This window comes from Serinus canaria, chromosome 1, assembly GCF_022539315.1.
Source record: "Serinus canaria isolate serCan28SL12 chromosome 1, serCan2020, whole genome shotgun sequence".
NCBI lineage: Eukaryota > Metazoa > Chordata > Aves > Passeriformes > Fringillidae > Serinus > Serinus canaria.
This window is the reverse complement of record NC_066313.1, coordinates 94,564,728-94,583,986: the sequence shown is the minus strand read 5'-3', so window position 1 is coordinate 94,583,986 and position 19,259 is coordinate 94,564,728. Positions and strand designations below refer to the sequence as shown.

The 19,259-nt window shown below is 37.7% G+C and overlaps 1 protein-coding gene across 3 annotated transcripts in view; it reads right to left on the bottom strand.

Annotated features, from left to right (window-relative positions):
- SHROOM2 (shroom family member 2) overlaps positions 1-19,259 on the bottom strand; it is a 115,765-nt gene that overhangs the window by 65,198 nt on the left and 31,308 nt on the right. For all 3 annotated transcript variants that reach the window (XM_050973046.1, XM_050973048.1, XM_050973049.1), the window contains exon 2: positions 3,992-4,143. In XM_050973046.1, the coding sequence (XP_050829003.1) occupies positions 3,992-4,143 (152 nt within the window). The remainder of the gene's footprint in view (positions 1-3,991; positions 4,144-19,259) is intronic.

The window sequence follows — 19,259 nt, the reverse complement described above, 5'->3', positions numbered from 1 at the left end:
CACCACTTCCAAACAAAAATTCTCACGTAATTCCTGTAAGAAATGTCCTAAACACAGTCTGCTTGCCATTTTCCTAGGAAAGGAAATTACTCAGTACTACATTGGAGAACTAGCCCGCAATTACGATGTATTGTTTCTACAAATTCACTTGAGAAAATAACATGAAGCCTCCTGAGTCCTATTTTAATCAGGACTGAAAGTACACTGCACTTGTTCTACCATCAATATATGTAAGCCACATAATTTTCAAGTTTGTTGTTGAGCCACTTGCACAGTCCTGATTTGGTTTAGACCACAACTATGCAATGTTTCCAGAAAATACAGCAAAGTATATATGCTGTATAGCCAACATGTTTATGGTGAATACTTGGCACTGCAGACAGTTTTATTAGAAATCAGTGTTATGTCCCCTGTGTGAGTCAAGAATCATACTCTTGAAAAATAGCAGGTAAATATAATTTTTTTGGAAGCCAGCTACCACTGCAGAAAATCTAAGACCCTTAAGAAATCTTTGTCACAGACTCAAAGTAACTGTTGTAAATGAAACACATTACTCTCACTAAAACATTTTCCCTCGGTCTTCGCTGTAGGTACATTAGGCTTCTAAAGACATAATAAGCATGTCCTACTGTTTCCTACATACAGTTAGATCAACATAGGATCAAGGCTGTGGCTCTACTGTTTTAAGAAGAAATTTCTCAGGGACACACTTCTCAGCAGTGGCAAATAAAATGTGATTTTCCTCTATTATACTGACATATATATACTATAATTATACTGACATTATAGCAAGAAAAGTTCTCTACTTTCCAAAAGAATTTTGCTAAGAAGTAATTTTTTAATAACATAATATATTTTTAGAAGCCTGTTTTTCACTTCTGGATCAGTATACAAATAGGTAAGACCAACGACCCCAAGGAAAAATATTTTCCACACAAAATCTAGATCTTGGTTATGCACATTAACGCTCACACATAGCAAGAACAACATGATTAAAACAAAGATTCTCCGAGGCGTCAGGATTAAGTGTAACTTCAAACCTTCTGTCTATTTTGTGCTTCAGATTATCACACTGACACCAAAGAGAATAAAATGGTAAGCCAATGCTACAGAGAGCCATCACAGTGCTAGACAAAGGACACAGGGCAAGCAGACAAAAGATGCTAAAATGACTTGCAGATCAATACCTCATCTTCTATTTCTAGAATGAAAGGAAATTGTAGGACTGTTCCCAGTCTGCCCAGGGAACAGTAAGTGTGGATCTAAAAATGTAACAGTAAGTGTGATCTAAAAATTCTACAACAGCCATTTGAAGATTGCTGCAATTGATTAAAATGCAGACTACCTTTGAAAAGTGGCAGTCCTACCCAGCTGAAAACCTACTTACTCAAGTAATTTTGTAGGCAGATCAATTCCCTGTTCCAATTCAATCCAGACCTGCAGGAGTGCTCACACAAAGACTAAACAACTGGTTTGCTTAAACACACGACTGTTTAAAGTACTCATAAAAATTCAGCCTAAGATTTAGGGCAAACAAAACAAAACTAATACTGTTGTTCAAACTATAACTTCTGAAAGAAAGCGTGCAACGAGACTTTTACAAAAACCTGCATCATTTCAGCTGCCAACAGGAAAAGTTATTTCAGCACAGTGACAGTAGTGCATGAGAACAAGCTGGCCAAGAATAAAATAAGACTGGAAGTTAAAAGGTTTCTGACCATCAATAGGACTGATGTCCTAAGGCAACTTTCCAAGAGAAAGAGCAAAGTTGAAAAACCAAGACAAAAGCCCCAGCTACTTTCATTCAGTAAGTTTTATGAAATTTTATCTAATATTATGCAGGCTTGTCAATGACCCAAAGGGCTATTGCCTCATTTGGAAGCTATGGAAGTCCTTAATGAATTTCAGACAATAATGTTTTCTCTAACAGAGCCAGTGTTTCAGCCTCTTGGCTAGACCAGCTAGCTTGTTTTTGACCATTGCACACATGCTAAGGAAGGAAAAAGGGGAGGGATGATAAAGGACTGATAAAAATCCATCAGTTTTGCACCGAAGTGCTCAAGGGCATGTACACCAATGGGGCTCTGCTGCCTGCAGAAAATGGCCACAAATCCCCAGCAGCAAATCAGCACTTGATTAGCTGTAGCAAAGTTCTCCAAAACCACATGCATGAAGTGAATCATAGGATCATCAATGCTGAAAGAGACCTTTAAAGGATCCAGTCCAACTGTTCACACAGCACTACCCCAGTAACCCCATAACCACTAAAACATAACACCCAGCACCAGATCCAGGTGCCTCCAACACCAGGAAGTGACTCCACCACCTCCCTGGGCAACCTATTCCAATGCCTAACCACCCTAGTAGCGAAATTTTTTTTTCTACTATCTAATCTGATTTTCCTATTTTAAGGCCATTTCCTCTTGTCCTCTTACTACAGTCACAGTAGAAGAAAATGGCCCCGACATCACTGTAACCTCCTTTCAGATGGTAGTAGAGAGCCATGTGGTATGAATAACAAGAATGACACAGCTGTGCCTCACATGAGGGTATTTCTGCACCAAACCTGCTGCCATTTCCAAAGCTAGACTAGAATTCACAGATTCTAAGCAAATTACTGTCATAAAATTGAAAAGTACCAAGAGAGGGAATCCTTTTAGTCAGTCTGAAGCTTTTCTTGGTAATTAAGACTTGCTGTCTCGGCAGATTCTTCAGTATCTATAAAACTTCTCAACCCTGAAGTTCTCCCTTTCTCTGACAGGAACAACTGATGTAACCTCTGCCAACAAGTGCTTTTACTGGAATAGCCAGAGCAAGTTGGAACTGCTGAACACCAACATGATTTACAGTAGTTGTGAATGTGTTTTATTTTGCATTTATTAGCCCCAGTGCTACAAAAATTTGGTGAGAGCTTCTGGAAGTAGCTAATGTGGAGGATATAAGCTATCAGCTGTGAAAGAGCTCCTGGTTCCCATAATTCCTTCTATCAAAATACCTTCTAAAACCAAAGGTGAAAAGCACAATTTTGTACCTCTCTTACCTATCAGTGCTATTGCAAAAAAGGCTGTCCTTGTTTGAGACAGCCTCAGTCATTTATAGACTGGATCATCATACCTGTCAAGCTCAAGTTCAAGGTCTTGGCATTTTCTGTGTTGCATCAAAATTCCTTTTGGATTCTAACAAATTCTCACATGAAAGACTGGCAGGTATAAATTGATAAAAGGAATTAACTAGAAAGTTCTGATACACCAGAGTAGGAAATCACCAACAAAAATCATGTTGTTCAGATTTCCTGGTTGGAATTTTTTTCAGCAATTACAAGATTTAGCAACTTTAACATTGGTTCACTTCTATCAAAAATATTTTATGAAAATTATTTTTAATTCAAGTTAACAAAGTTGTGTGAACTTAAAAGTCAGAAGCCAAAATGTCAGTAAGTTTTCATACCAAAAATATGTTCTGTTTTGATAAACCGCTTCACTTTTCCCCTTCACTAATAACCAACTGAAAGTACTCTTTATGCAAACCACTTATGAAATGCTTGAGACCTCAAATACTTTTAGAGTAGGTAAATGCTTTTCCAAAAACTTCCTATGTAACGCACTCCTCACAGCACAACTCTCCAGCATGGCAGATGCACTAGAGAGTATTGCCCTTGCCTGCACACCAGAGGCAGGGAAGCAGGGCTAACAGCCCTGCAGAGCTCTGGGCACTGCACCTCAGGAGGACAGAGGCAGTGTCCTGACTCATCACATCAACACAGCACTCACAGAATATACTGCCTCAGGTTCTGTGCTGATCAATAGGCTGCCTTCTCTCCACACCTTCTTCCATAAAGAGTCTGTGTTGAAGGATGAGTTGAACACCACATATTATGCACATTAATAACACTGAATGAAAGTCATTAACTTGCCAAATCTTGGCAAATTTAGTTGCTCAGTAGCTTATAGCTGAAATGCATTTGGAGTTCCAGCTAATGACACAAGCTTACCTTTTCACTACGAGCTTCAGTGTCTTGTGGGAGCCTTTCACCAGACAGATTGCTTCTTGTCGGAAGCCAGACAGGCCCACATCATTGATGCCAACAATTTCATCCCCAGCCAGTAACTTGTCCACAGCTGCAGCTTTGCTTCCATCTTCTATCTGGGGGGGGGATGAAAAAAGTATGTAACAAACGGCAGAATTATATAGGTTGCATAACGCCACCTTTAAAATAAACTAATGAGCTTTCAATACTGGCTTCAACTAAAATTAATACAATAATTAAGTGCTTAACATAATTAGGAAGGCACATTAAAAATCACTATAAAGAAATAGTAATTATACAGAGACAATTAGAATACAAAAGAAATGAAAGAGAGAGAATCTCCTGAGAAAGCTAGAAAGCTTGAGGGAAATTTGGGAATATAAGGAACAACTTCTTTGCTGTGCATGCACTGGAACAGGTTGCCCAGAGAGGTTGTGGAGTTTCCCTTCACTGGAGATTTCAAGAACTGTCTGGATGCAAATCTGTGGTCTGGGATGACCCTGCTCAAGCAGGGAGGATGGACCAGATGATCCACTGTGGTCCCTTCCAACTTGTTCCATTCTGTGATTCTGTGAAAAGCATCTGTCATCTTCACCTCTGTTCAATACAGAATATGTAATCATACATGCAAATAGAGCTTTGGGCAGGCATCTAAAAATCTGCTTCTGTAGAGAAGGCAGCCAATAATATTAACCATTTTATCAATAACATTAACACAGAGCCCAAAGATCTGGCATGCAATAAAATCCCAAAACATTGCTTAACAAGGCTGGTCTAGAAAATGAAGGTATTTTCATCAGGAACATAACATTTAGGAAAATACCTGAAAATTTACCATCCATACAGCTAATTAACAGCTCTGGCTTAAACACACAGTGATACTACGGGAAATTCACTGAAAGATTATTTTGCTGCCACAGGCAGTTCTTGAATGCATTAAATTTTTATACAACTATTCATAACATGTGGCAAAAACACAAGATAAATTAAAGATTCAGGCTTTTGTAGTTCCCACCCCTACAAATCTTAAAAACCCCACATTAAAAGTTACCCATTTTCAAAATTTAAAATAAATCTCACAAGCTTGATCAGACAGATTAACAAGTACCAAGAGTTTGAACTGATTTCAAAAGATGATTACAAGGATGTTATGAGGTTATGCAAGGAGAAAATTAGAAGGCCCAAAACCCAGCTAGAACTTCATCTGGATACTGCTGTAAAAGACAATAAAATATTTTCATAAATACATAAGAAAGCAATGGAGGGCTAAGGAAAATCTCTATCCTTCACTGGATGTGTGGGGACCATTCCTCTAAAAGATGGGGCACTTCTGTACATGGTTTAGTGGTGGACTGGGCAGAACTAGGTGTTTAACAGCTGGATTCTATGATCCTAAAGCTATTTTCCAAACTAAACAAGTCTATGATTCTGAGTATAGCTGTAGGTATTGAACACTTTGCAATTCAATCCCTTGGCTTTCTAGTTTCTTCCTATCTCCTTTGCTGCGACACAGCCTCTGGCTTCTGAGTTGCTCGGCTTCATGATCTATGTATTTAATTTTATTGCTCCCTCATTTGCTCATAATCCATATCCCACATCTTTCCATACATTTGACACTTGATCTTCAAAGACTTTCATTTATGTCTTCATTATATTGTACACTGACTACAGTATCTCTGAGTCCCACATTATTAAATGCCAGCAAATTTACGAAGAGGAACTTCATGTAATCACCCCAACTGCAGACAGCTTCACAAAGAACTGCCATCTTCTGAGGCACCAAATTCAATCAGCAATGAGATTAATCTAGAGGAAACTACCTTCATGAATTCTGAAGCTCACAGTACAGGTTTTACAAAGAGTCCAGCACCAAAATATAAATTAAATGAGCTAATAAAAAAAGCAATATCTCTTGATGAAAGTACTTTATGATGATCTCATAGAGCACTCAATCTCATTGCAGGCACATAAAAGATCTTTTTATGTAAGTTCATTATAGATGTTCTTAAAAATCTTCAGGCCTGTAAACCTAAGCCAAAAAGAATACTATGAAAAATGCTTAGTCTTATATCTCATTCTAAACCACTCATTATTAATAGTATTCAAGAAACTTTATTTACAGAAGTTCTTATCTTAAAAAAACCCCAGATAATTAAAGACAGAGCAAGTTTCTACATCCCCATATATCTAGCTTTCAAGTTATGACCTGTCCTCTGACCTGCTCACGTATCCTCTGAGCATCAAGAATTTACCAGAACACCAAATTATCACTGCAAATCTTCATTTAGGTTGGAACCAAGGGAGTAGCAATGGAAATTGCTTGGATACAAGTAAAAATTTCAGTTCAGAGATGTCAAGTGTAGAGCATTTGCCATATAAGAGATACTGAAATCAGGCTGAGCAGAACAAGAGAACAGGCAGCCTGGGACACATATCTGAAGCCTACGTAGGTTAGAAAAGTGAGACAAACATTAAGGAAAGTCAGAGCTAAATCACTAGAATTGCTGGAGAAAGGTCAAGGCAGGGGGGTGGGTGTTGGGATGGGACACACATGGCAGGAGCAGAGAGGGAAAGTATCTTGGAGGGCACTTTAAATTCCAAGTGTAGATGACAAACCATTTAAACCATTTCAGCCCTTATGCCCCAAGCAAGGCACCCAAACATAATGACAAGGCTGAGACACCCCTGGGCCCCAAAACACTTGTCTGTAAAAAAAAAAAAAAAAAAAAAAAAGGGGGGGGGTGGCAAAAATCTGTCTCCTAGGATTTGAAGGAATGTTCATTGTTCTCAGTAAGCATGTTTGTTTTTTCTTCAGGCTGGCAATGCACTGACAGCAGGGAGTATTCAGTTACCCCCCCCCCGAGTTTTAATTTCATCAGGGAAACTACACATTCCACACAAAGCAAGCTTTCCAAAGAGACTCTGGCTGTCCAAAAAAAATTAATAAAGAAACCCTCAAAAAGTATTTAAAAAGTCAAAACCTAAACACAAAGCTGAAGCCATCCTCATGAAAACTTCCAGTGGCTCTAAGATCTTGTCTTCAGATCACCTACATGTAGTGATAATAAAAACTATCCATCCATTCACAGCAGAAGTCTTTTCAAGCTGAATAAATTTGGACATAAACCTTTCATACTGAGATCCCCACATGGCTGTACAGATATGATTCTACTTGACAATACATTTTTAAGTGGAAATGGGAAAGTTAGACAGGAAAAATACAGTTTCTTCTGTTACACTAGAAGTCTTTCCTTTAGTCATAACAACTAAAAACATTAGGCTTTGCACACATATAAAGAAACACAGCCAAAAATATTCACAAGGAAAAGGCCTTTTTAAACACACTGCTTTATTAATCTGCCTTCTTTATGCAAAACTGGACAATACCATTCCAGTTTCTACTTCAGGTTTTCTTCTGTTTTATTAGTTTTAACGCTTATTGTCTTTATTTATTCACCCATTGAGTAACTTTTTATCTCATCAGGCCTTAACTAGAAGTGTAAATACCAACCAAACTACATAAGCAAATACACTCAAAAATGTCATTGCTTGTCACACCTCAACCACAAATACATTTCACTCACCATCTTCAGAGTCAGCTGTGCTATGCTGTGTTTGGGATTTAAGCCCAACTTTTAAGACTGAAGCCTGTATTACTTATCTACCTAATGTCAATTTCTTTTAGGATTTCAGGTATCCAGAAAAGCTGGGTCATAGCTGGAAATAAAGCCTTGAAAATGCAGAGGGAGGTTTTAAGATGTCTTTCAAGAACAGTCAGGAAGAACAGATTTGCCTCAGTCACTACCAGCTGGCAAATACAACTGGATGTAACATAACAGGAACTGAACTCCCATAAGCACACACATCTTTGCATTTATCCAGCAATAGCAGGAACCAAAGACATAGAAGAAAAACATTCAACACCTTATTTTCTTATAAAGAACAGGCATAAGCATTCAACAAATAAACATAGTTACACAGCTTATCTTGAGTGAGCAAGGGTTCTAGAAATGCCTCAAACCATGCTTTTGTTATGTACTAAAAAGTCATACCCTCATACTGTGCTAAATTAACAAGTGTAAACATGTTGACTTCCTATCCTTAGCAGTGATGTTGGTATGCTACCAAAGAAAGTGTTTCCAAAAGGAGATGAAAAGGATGTTTGTTGACCAAAAGCATCTGCTTAGACAGTCTCCATCTCTCACCCTGCTGTCTCTGATGACCTCCCTACAGCCAAGAGCAAAAGCAAATTTTGGGATCTCTGCACCAGGAAGGACTGTGAGTGCAGACTTTGCCATCATAACAGTATCTACGTTAATTGTCACATCTTCCCAAATTTATTTTTGCTTATGTCATGTCCATAAAACAGGAAGAAATATGGATTCAAAATGTGTATATGAGAATTTAAAAAAAATGTTGAAAAAACAACACACATGTAAACCTAGTATGTGAAATTCTTCTTGTAAAAAGAAGATAGAGCCTTGAAACATGGAGAAGATATGTAACAGCTAGATGCACAAACATATTCAAAGGATACTTACAAGTCTGTACTCCCCTTGTTGGTAATAAACAGAGAGGGAAAAATCTTTCTAGCTTTGAATTGCTGCAGTGTTGATGGGGAGTACCAATTCTAGCATGTGAACCCTTTACTTCAGTGTTTACCAGGTCCAGTGCTTTACTTAAAATATCCACATTCCTCTATAGGCACCTGTATAAACAAGCAGGAGACAGGTTGAGGAAATGCTGTGTCATATGAGAGATCTAGTTTTGTTTACAAAGCCAACAGTTTCTTGTCCACGCTCTCTTTGGACAGGGTGGGAGACGGGATGGAAACCCAAACCCACAGACAAACACAGGAAAAAACAGCACCACTTATCAGCATTCTGCTATCAGCTGTGATAAACTATTTTATCATAATTCATTTCTAGTACAGCCAAGAAATGTTTCCCTGGTTGTTTGTATTATGAGTATCTAATACAGTTTTTCCACAACCTAACAACCTTTGTAGAAGATCTTCAGAACAAATTAGATGTGGGAAGTGTCAATTATTTTGATTTGCAAAGAGTTAAAGAAAGGAGAAAAACCTCTACAGTTCAAGCCTGGCATTTGTGTAACTTTAAGGAATGAAGAGAAAAATAACAGATCTGACCTAACTCCAGCTATACATTCTGCAAATGCATTCTTGAGTGGAAAAGGCTGCATTCACCAGCAGCACTCGTGGCTCAGACTGAGGCAGGATAAAAGAGGGGTGCAAACTCCAGCAGGATCTAACTGGTCCAAAGAAAATGGGGGTGTGTGCATTATGTAAAGCATCACACACAGGCATGCATACACTAGAAGCTGAGCAAGGCTAATGCATTTGACTTTACATTCCTATACAGCCTTCCCACTCTATATGGACTTTGAAAGAGACTGCTGGAAGGACACCTGGAAGGGAAGAAATTCCAGCCCCAGTTTCAGATGGGCTCAGAAGCATATATGGAAACAAGACCCTAAACAAAGCAGCATGGCTGCAACAAAGCAAGGAATTCCACACAAACCTTCACATTAATGGAGGCTACCTGTACCCTGAACCACCTCTTCCCGCAGACTGCAGGTTAAATAATCAGTATTAACTACTCAACATGAACTTTAAACACCACCATATTAAAAAAAAAACAACTTAATAATGAACTACCAACTTGAAAAGTCTGTGCCTATGCAGTACTATCCGATATGATTAACTTGGCAATTGCTGCACTTCAATCAGAGGTGGGTATCTGCTGCATTTGGTGACACTCTAACTTAGCACAGAAGCCAGAACTTCCCCTTTGCCTGGTGTCATAAATTCACACCCTAAAGCCATTTGTCCATATGTGCTCTTCCTGAGATTATCTTTAAACATTACAACAAACAACATTAAATTTCAGGAATGCTTAGTCCAGGGCAATGTACTTCCCTAACAACAATTTCTTTCTTCCCTAGACCCAAAGGAAACAGTTCATGGTCACTGTCACAAAACCACTGAACAGGCAGAGAAATCCCCCTCACCCAGCTGCTCTTTCAAAGTGTCCCCCATTGTGCTGCAGAGATCCTGAGCTGGCAGGAGTCCTCCCTTCTGCCAACAAGTGATTCTTAAAAACCAAAATGGAAACATTTTTTTAAAGGGTAGAGTTGAGTAACGGGACACAGTTTATCACAGCCTTTTCTAATTGCTTGTTGTCTAGTATTTAAATATGTGCATATTTACCCAGTAATCTTTTCCTTCCTTTGTTGCTTTTTGCTTGAAAAAAAACATATATTGAAAGTTGGTACAGTTCTTTTAAGTATTTATTCAGTTTTCACAATGGTGTCCATGCCACTGTTTTGACAAAAGGCTGCTGTCACTTTCACTAGAACAGGCCACTTTTGTGGGGGATTTATTACAGCTGTAAAAACTGACTCCAGGCTGAAACATAACTTTAGAGTTCCTCATGCCAGAAATGTTTAAGAAGTATGGTAATACATCCACCACTTCCCCTTTTAACAATTCATACATACACTGATTAACATTTTGGTTCAATTTACATTGAAAACAAACAATGAGAAAATATTTCCAATTACAAATTCTCAGTTAGTATTTCTAAAGAGGTTACTGTTATTATATCTGTTTCTTTAAATCACAGGGCTGTTATGGACTAAAGACCAATTAAAGCACTTGAAGTTAAGAATTTAATGAAACTTTCCCCCAAGAAACTAATGATAATTTCCAGATGAAAAGTATCAGGAAGAGAAACTTCACATAGATTTATAGGTTTTAAAAAACTGAACAACAGCTGTTTATTTTAAAGGTTTTTTTCCAAAGTGATTCCATTGTTTCAGCAACAGAAGGTGGAAACTTTTCATCACTGCTGAACAATTCTACTAGAAACAAATTAATATTAATTTTTAAAACCCAACAAAAACCCAGAACCCACAAACCTCCAGAAGCCCTTGATGTTTGAAAAGCATAGAGCTAAAGTATTAAAAAAATAAAGTGGGGCTGCTGAGTGTCAAGTACATAGCTGGTCTTTTGACATTAGTACCTAAGCTTTACTAGCCACATTTTACAGCTTCTAAACAATATTTGCACATATGCCAGAGCAGAATGTCTGCACATATCCTACATCTACAAAGCAACTAAATACAAAGTGTAGCCTTTGGAAATCTTTCTATGCAAGAGCTCTTCTAGGGCAGCACAAGACCCTCAGGGAAGCTTCCCAGCTCTTAAGAGTCCCTACAACCCTAAACTGGCACCCAGGCCAGAGCAAAGCCAAAACAGACCCAGAATAAGGCCAAGACAGGAGTGGAAAAGACTGAAGTGAGTGAAGATTCTGGAAGCAGGGGTGATGGCAGAAGCCTGTTTGTAGTGTTGATCCTGAAACTAAACAACTCCAGCGCCATCCCTCCCTCACATCAAAGTAACAGTTGCAAAGCATAGCTTAAATTTTGGAGTTTTTTTCCTAGCACATCACCAACATCTAAACACATTCCTACAGCAGTTTGGTACAGCATTTAGACAATCTGTACTAAACAAACTCAAAAATTACTGAGAAATAACTCCCATTTACTTTCAGCCATGAATTCAGTTTTGCATTTTACAGAAACTAATGGCACATCCAACCCAGAGGGACCCATCTGTAGTCACAGATGCCTTATGCTGTTTTTAAACATATTCTGCCAAAGTTTTTTTTCCCTTCCAAATGACAATATAATCTGTATAAGAATGGAGTCAATAATTGTGCTATGAAAAGAAATAGACAGCTGGCCAGAAGGAACTGCTTTCTCTATGTGCAGTTTATTTATTCTAACAACCTCCAAGCAGAGAACTTTGATAGGGTTGGATTAACCATATTTATTTGCCCAAGTTTACTTATGGATGACTATATATATATAGGCTGTTTATGTATGCAATCTGTGCAGTTAACATTAAGCATTTTTATAGGTCTACATTTTTGTACTTTCAGCTATTACGAACAATGATAAGAATGGTTTATAAAGAGTTTATGCCTAGAAACAACTTGTATTTTATCTATTCAAACTGATAACAGGAACAGACTTCCAAGAGGAAAAATAGGACCTGACAAAGTAATCTTTCTGATCATAAGGTTCAAAGTTTTTTACCTTGCAACTATCACACGCTTTCAACAACACTGGTTTATCTTTCTGCCTTCCTGTCCATCCCAGGAAAATAATGTCACTGTTTGCCAATGTGCCCTTGACAAAAACAGACCAAATGCAATCCAAAAGCCTACAAAACCATTGCATGATTAGGGAAAGGGTAGGAGTTACTGACAAATCAAATTTAAAAAAACCTGTATGATGATGTAGATAGGACTGTGCATTAATTTAAAAAGGAAAAGACCAGTTCCATCAACTTGCAGTTTGTTTGTGAAGGACTTCAACAGGTCTGAGAGACAGACATCGAAAGACCTGGCTGGCAAGAGTATACCTACCAAAAATAAATTTAAATTTATTTTATTCAGTCTACCGGTCTAAATGTGACCTTTTACAAAAATTTAAGTTGCATCTATGTCTACATATCGTTTTAGCTGAAAAAAAAAAAAAAAAGAAAAAAAAAAGCTACAAAGCTACACTTTTAGACACAGGTAGCACTGATTAAGACTCAGCAACAGGAAGAAAACTGCTTCACTGTGTGTTAGTTTCAAAAAGCACTATGATGGTCTGCCAAAACCCACAGGAATTTTACTGAGTGTTAGGTTTCCATTTAAAATATTTTCTCTTGAACAACCCATTTTTAACAGAATGCTTATCTAGACTAACTCATACCATTATTTGGTTTTAATCACAGTTGCTGTTTGGGATCCTCCATTTTTGTCATAGCACAAATGCTCACTTCTGAGACAGTTAGAAAGTACAACATTTCCCAATAATTCTTGTAATTACATTCCTGAAAATGTGATTTTACCCCAGAAGTAAAAGTTACTTGTAATATAGTTATTGCAGAAGTATTTAAGAACCCATTATGTGGTGAACAGAACATAACATTACACATCTAAACAAAAATCTAGCAAACAATGAGAATGACCTGCTCTCATAATAAATGATAGCAATTTCTTCAGTAAGATTGCTCCGCTTTGCAAAATTATTCAACTTTAAAGAAAAAAGAGGCTCAGTAAGGCGCTGAATTTTAAATCATGTCTTTGTTTATTCCCTCAACCACTCCTCTGCAAAGAAAACAAACAAAAGACTTCAAAAGAAGGGTCAGGCCCCTCCTAAAATTTGAGTGCTTTAAACTTGAAGAACAGATTTTGTTCTTTACATTTGTTCTTTACATTTTGATCTCTGTTCAGAACTGATATGCACATTCACAGAGTATCCAAATTACAAACTGAAGCCATCCTTTTCCACCATCTTCCTCAACAAGTCAAATATTTAAAGCCAGCTTCAAAGAAGACCACACATTTATCCCTTCCTCCCTCACCCCGGGGCTAAAATAGCCAACAAAACCAAAAGTTGTCTTGATTCACCTTTATATAATTTGTATAAGCCCGTTTACTCCAAGTATGTAGTACTTCAAACTGAATAGATGCATATATCTGCTCCCACTGTATGAAAGCCATGCTTCTGGCTGTGCACTCTGCACACCATTTCAATTCTCCATTCTTAGAGCAATAAAAACTCGGAAGCAAGTGGGATGACCCTCAAGAAAAAAAAAGGCCTTTTATAGAAACAAAAAAGGTCTGGGTAACCTTGCCCTTAGTTTGTCTTCTGTTCTTGTTTATTACTGTCTCAGTAAAGGAAGAGAGCCTCCCTCACTCCACTTTGACCCAGAAGTCATACTTGAAAAGATGAAGAAGCAAATTAAACTAAATACAGCATTGAATATACTTTTTTAGGGCAGGAACTGCAATGTAATTGCTTCTAAAATTACCAAACACAGTTCACAAAACAAGTTGCAAAGGACTGTATGGTAGTTTCTACTTGCTGAGGTCCACTTCTGCCAGCTTGCAGTATCCAAGCTGCCTGATACAGTCAGACAGAGGCTGCTTCTCTGGAGACAGATTGCTAATACAATCAACATAAATCTCACATGATGCTCCAGTAATAAAAAGAGCACATCAATAAAAAACCACCAGTGTTTTATGCAGTTTATTGACAAGATGGAATAGTACTCATCTGCCTTCCCAAGGCACATACTTGACTGAGTAGGGCATGAAACATTGATGTAGGTAGAGTTAAGCACCAATATCTGTTCTGTGTTGGGAACTTGAAAAAAAGCAAAATTCAGTTCTGTGGAAAGGAACTAATCCATAGCAATTTACACCCCAGGCATCAATCTCATTATGGCACCCCTGCCCTTTTTCCCTTAGCCATCAGTACTCTGTTACCATATATTTCACATCTAACAAAAAACGAAAACCAACCAACCAAAGTCAATAATAATAAAAAAAAAAGGCTAACAAAATCCCCTCCCTCCCAGAAAACCCAAATTTTTCTTTAAAATAAATTTTCCTTATTTTTCCAAACAAGATTAATGTTCATAATCTCAAATTCTTCATTTTGTGTAGTTTATTCTATAGACCATTCCCTAAAACCTCATTACTTAATATCATCACAGAACATAAGAAATTCCTTCCTCATGAAAAATTTACCATAGGAATTAGATATGCAACCATTTTTGGCATCTCTGTAAGTATCCTGACACCTTTTCTCTATGTCAGAGGCTTAATTCTTCCTAGGATTAATGAGAGATAATTAACCAATTAAAATAATTATACTGAGTCAATTATTTTTTCTTAAGACATTATAGGACTGTGCTGTGAATTATCAATTAATGCACTAAAACCCCATGGATTGTAAATTTACACAAATAGAAGCTTCAAAAAGCTGCATGAATTTAAAAGTAAATTATAATGTAGTGCTCAGGAATTCTTATATTCACAAGTTAGAGTATGCTTACTACCCTAAATGGACATTTTCCAAATTGGCTTTACTTTGCAGGCCTTTTTTCAAAAGCTTTATTGTATTACATATGCTACTGGCCTAATTTAGCTCTCAGAGCAGGCACATTACTTCAAAGATTTTAAAAAATGAAGACCTATCCAAACATTACTCACACAATTAGCTGCTTTTCCCAATTAAAAAATGTGTATTTAACAATGACAAAACTACTCAGTTTGACAAACATCTGTATTTCTGTTTGGCCAAACTATCTGTCAGCTGTGCAGATGCACTTATTAAAAGACACATTCTGCTCAGGCAGCACAATTCACAACTTCATTGTGCAGCACTCGCTCAAGTATGAGTGGAATTTTGGGAAAAATGTCTGTATGATAATTCTTGTGACACAGGAAAAAATTTATAATTACATTTGATTTTCTGACATTGGTGGTGGGGCCACTGTATGTGCACACAAGCATCACACACAGAGCTATTTGTCCCCCACTGCTGCCTGTGCCATGAACATGACCACTTCTCGGGAGCGTGTATTCCAGCAGCCTGCAACCACACTCTTGAAAAATTCATGTCTGAGCACACCAGTTTAGGATGTCAGCATTGGCAGGGGGATTGAATGTTCAAATACCATGTTGCACAGGAGATTTTGTACTTGCTCATCTTGATAACTGACAGATGATTAAAGACCGCCTTTAAGTCACTAAAAACACCAGAGAAACAATCTATTCTTCTGAAAGATAAAAGTTTAAATCACATACTATATTACATAGTATGCAACAACAGCGGCATACTGAAAAATTTTGCTTCACTGTATTTAAATTATCTTCAAATCCAGTAATTTTTACACTCTACATTGTAGGAAAACCTTTTAATAAAATTTTATTTATCATAGTAAAAGAAAGTTGAAGGTCTGACTAAAGTAGCAACTGGAGAGCCTTCTGCTGACTCTCCCCTCTGAATTAACCTGGGAGAATTTGGACTGTTTCTCTGTACAGATGTTCATATTGGGATACTTCTTTAAATAGCTCCTTGCTTAACAGGGAGGTTTCTGGATTACCTACTTCAAGCACTTAATTACTATAAAACTGCATATCCACTCTAGGAGCTAAACATCAGACACTGTAATGACTAATCTGTAAACCTCTAGAGTGTTTTGTTTAGCTAGCTATGGACCTGAAGACCAGTTAATGAATTATTTTGATGTGTCTAATTTCAGCTCCTGAAGATGAACCTTGCTATCTTTACTAATAACTGTAACTCTCCTTTTAAGATATAAAAGAAATGGTATTCCTAAAATTAGATTTGGAGCTTTTATTTCCTTGCTTTTAATATTGAAAGAGTGTTTTATCACTAAATATCATCATTAAGGACTGCTGAGTTTAAGAAAGTATTGCAAGGCTTTTACTAAGCACGTCAGTTAGTACAAATCCACTGAGTTTTTATTAGACCGCCACTCCTCTACTTCCTGTGTTGCTGTTTGTTTCTTTCCCTCAACAACAGTAAGCACTATGAGAAGCCTGAATTCCCATGTCTCAGTTCCTCTTGTTTATGTTCATCTCCTGTTGCAGAAACAAGGATCTGCACCTTCACAAGCACTTGAAAAGCACTACACAGATAGACCAGAAAGACATGAAGCCAACAGGAATTTGGAGGAAGCTGCACTACTAGTGCTCTTGGATTTTTCTTGTCTGATAGAGGTGCAGATGTACCTTTTGGGAGCCCATCTCAAAACTCTCAGCTTCCTCCCTCTAAGCTGAACAGCACTCTTAATTTCTAGTGAACTGTGGAGAACAACACATTAGCTCATGCCAAGGTACAGGAAGGCAGAGATGGGCTAGCAATAGCCTATCTAAGTTGTTCTGGGTCCCCACCACACAGCAAGATATTAGCAGCTGTGATATTGTGCTGATGTGGGCTGAGGCTGATACCTCTTGAGCCACTCCAGAGAGGGAAGAACCGCAGTTTTTTATTTTAGGGAGTTTCCGGAGCATGAGTAAGACTGAAGTGCAGGAAGTTTGATAACTCTGCAGTAAAAGACCTAAAATTCACATTTCATTATTTGAGAAAAGCTGTGGAGACTCCTGCTGCGTTCACATATTTTCTGAACTGCGTGAAGTAACTCAAAGTAAAAACATTTCATAAAGATCTCTCAAGTTCACTACTAGTTAAAGCAAGCATGGGGTAGCTGCTAGACAGTACCTCTTCCTTCCTTCCTTCTCTAAGCCACTGGTTTATGCTCCAGTATAGAATATGCAGAAATTTTCTTACTTTGAAATATTAACAAGTTACTTGGACAGACAGGTTGGCTACATACAGGATTTTAGAGCTACAACAGATCTATAATGGTTATCAGTCATAGGTTTTTTTCCTTGTTTGGGCATCATCCAATTTAAGTTTACAGATAAAATTTCACTTCATTTTCCATATGGCTATCCAAACCACAAGTTTCTGTCTTGCATTCATAGTTCTCATTTCAAAAGCAAATCCCTTTCTCTTCCCTCCTTTATCTACTATAATTATTTGTATTTCAAGATTATTTCAAAATTTAGATTAATTTTCTGAAAGTACTATGTTTTAGTACATAATCTTTGAACTCTTCAGTTTTACCATTCCTATTTTTGAACTTTTTTGGTACAGTAATTCTTCCATGAAGTTTAAAGGCTGTGATCCAGAGAAATATCCACACGCCAATTCTGGAATACTGTTGTACTACATTTCATATGGGAACTGTGACACTTCCTATTTATCAGCAAGGCCCAACATGCAATAAAAAGACCTTTTAGTTGGGAGAGTTTTGTTACTGACAAAAGTGAATGAAGCATTTTTGGGGTCAAATACACAGCTATGTTGTTGAGCAACTTTGTGGGACTAAAACAGGAACTCTGTATGAAGAGTATTCGCTCTGCTTTGGAAGTTCACCCTCTCAGTGCTACCTGTCAGAGCCACTAGAGTGGCATTAAATGCTACTAATTTTCCCATTTCAATACTTCCTGTAAGCCAATCTCCAGAGGAATACACAGAGCATAAACTCTATTGGACATGATAAGTTCTCCACAGTGATCTTTTAAAGACACAGGACCAGACAGTGTGCTGCCAAAGAGCCAGGTGTATCATCTGGGGTCACAGCTACAGCTTGCTCGGTGGCAAAACAGAGAACAAACTACTAAGTGAGTGTACTTAATAATGCTGCAATGTACTCACTAAAATGGCTTAAAGCTGTAAAAGTGTAATTTTAAAAGTCTTCCACAAACAGGAAACTAAGACTCAAACCTGGATAAAAACATTACCTATTACACTCTAAATACCAAATGTGCATTTTCAGGATTCTTAAAATGTCTGTCAAGTGCAAGCAAGGAAAAACTGGCTGACTTTAACAAATTGTGCAGCTTGTGATAAGGAACACAATACTACTTCACCTGATGGAGTTATTAATTGGTAATGCTTTCCCCCATGTTGGTATTATGTTGCACCTCTGCCTTTCACCGTTCCTTTTGCAAAAAGAACACATTTTTTTCTTCAGGATGATAATCTAGATTAGGAGACAATATAATCAGCCTTTTAATTATACATATGCAGAAGGACCAGCTCTGCTTGTCAAGAAGATTTAAAGATGTAAACAGCACAAGGCCAGAAAAAAACCCCATCATTTAGAAAATTAGTCTTCTACCAGAATAGAGAAGCAAAAAAAGGTTTCTCATTCGCTGATATAAAAATCATATTTAAGATTTATCAGCACAAACTCTATACAAAATGAAACTAATAGGAAAAGTTGCTTTTTAGTTAATTTCAATATTACAGATATTTTCAATACAGTAAATAATACGTTTAAAAAGCACCTTTAAGGCAACTTCATTTTGCAACAAGTCAATTTTTTTAAGAACACAGTGAAGAAATTACTTTCACTCCAAAACCCTAACAGTCCACTTTCCCTTCACACAGTGGCATCACCCATAACCTACAACACTATGAGCTGTTCCAGAAGTCAGTTTTTCAATTAAATAATAAGAAAAAAAGAAAAAGAAAATAGGATGTTAAATAAACCTATTTCCTTACCTGACAGTTTTCTTTTGCTTTTATGTTGCCCTGTTACCAAAGGCAGAAAAACGAAGTGCGATTACATTAGTCAATGTACAACTCAAAGCAGTCTCTTGGCACTGGACCAGGAGCAAAGCTGAACTGGCCCTAGTGACAGGCCATGGTGAGGTTTGGTGGCCTGGCCACAGCCACCTCCCTGCCAGAGTGGCTGCCCACTGCCATGGGAGTCCCAGGGGAGGCTGCTCCAAGGTCCCTGGGGAATGCAGGTGCCTCCCTGAGC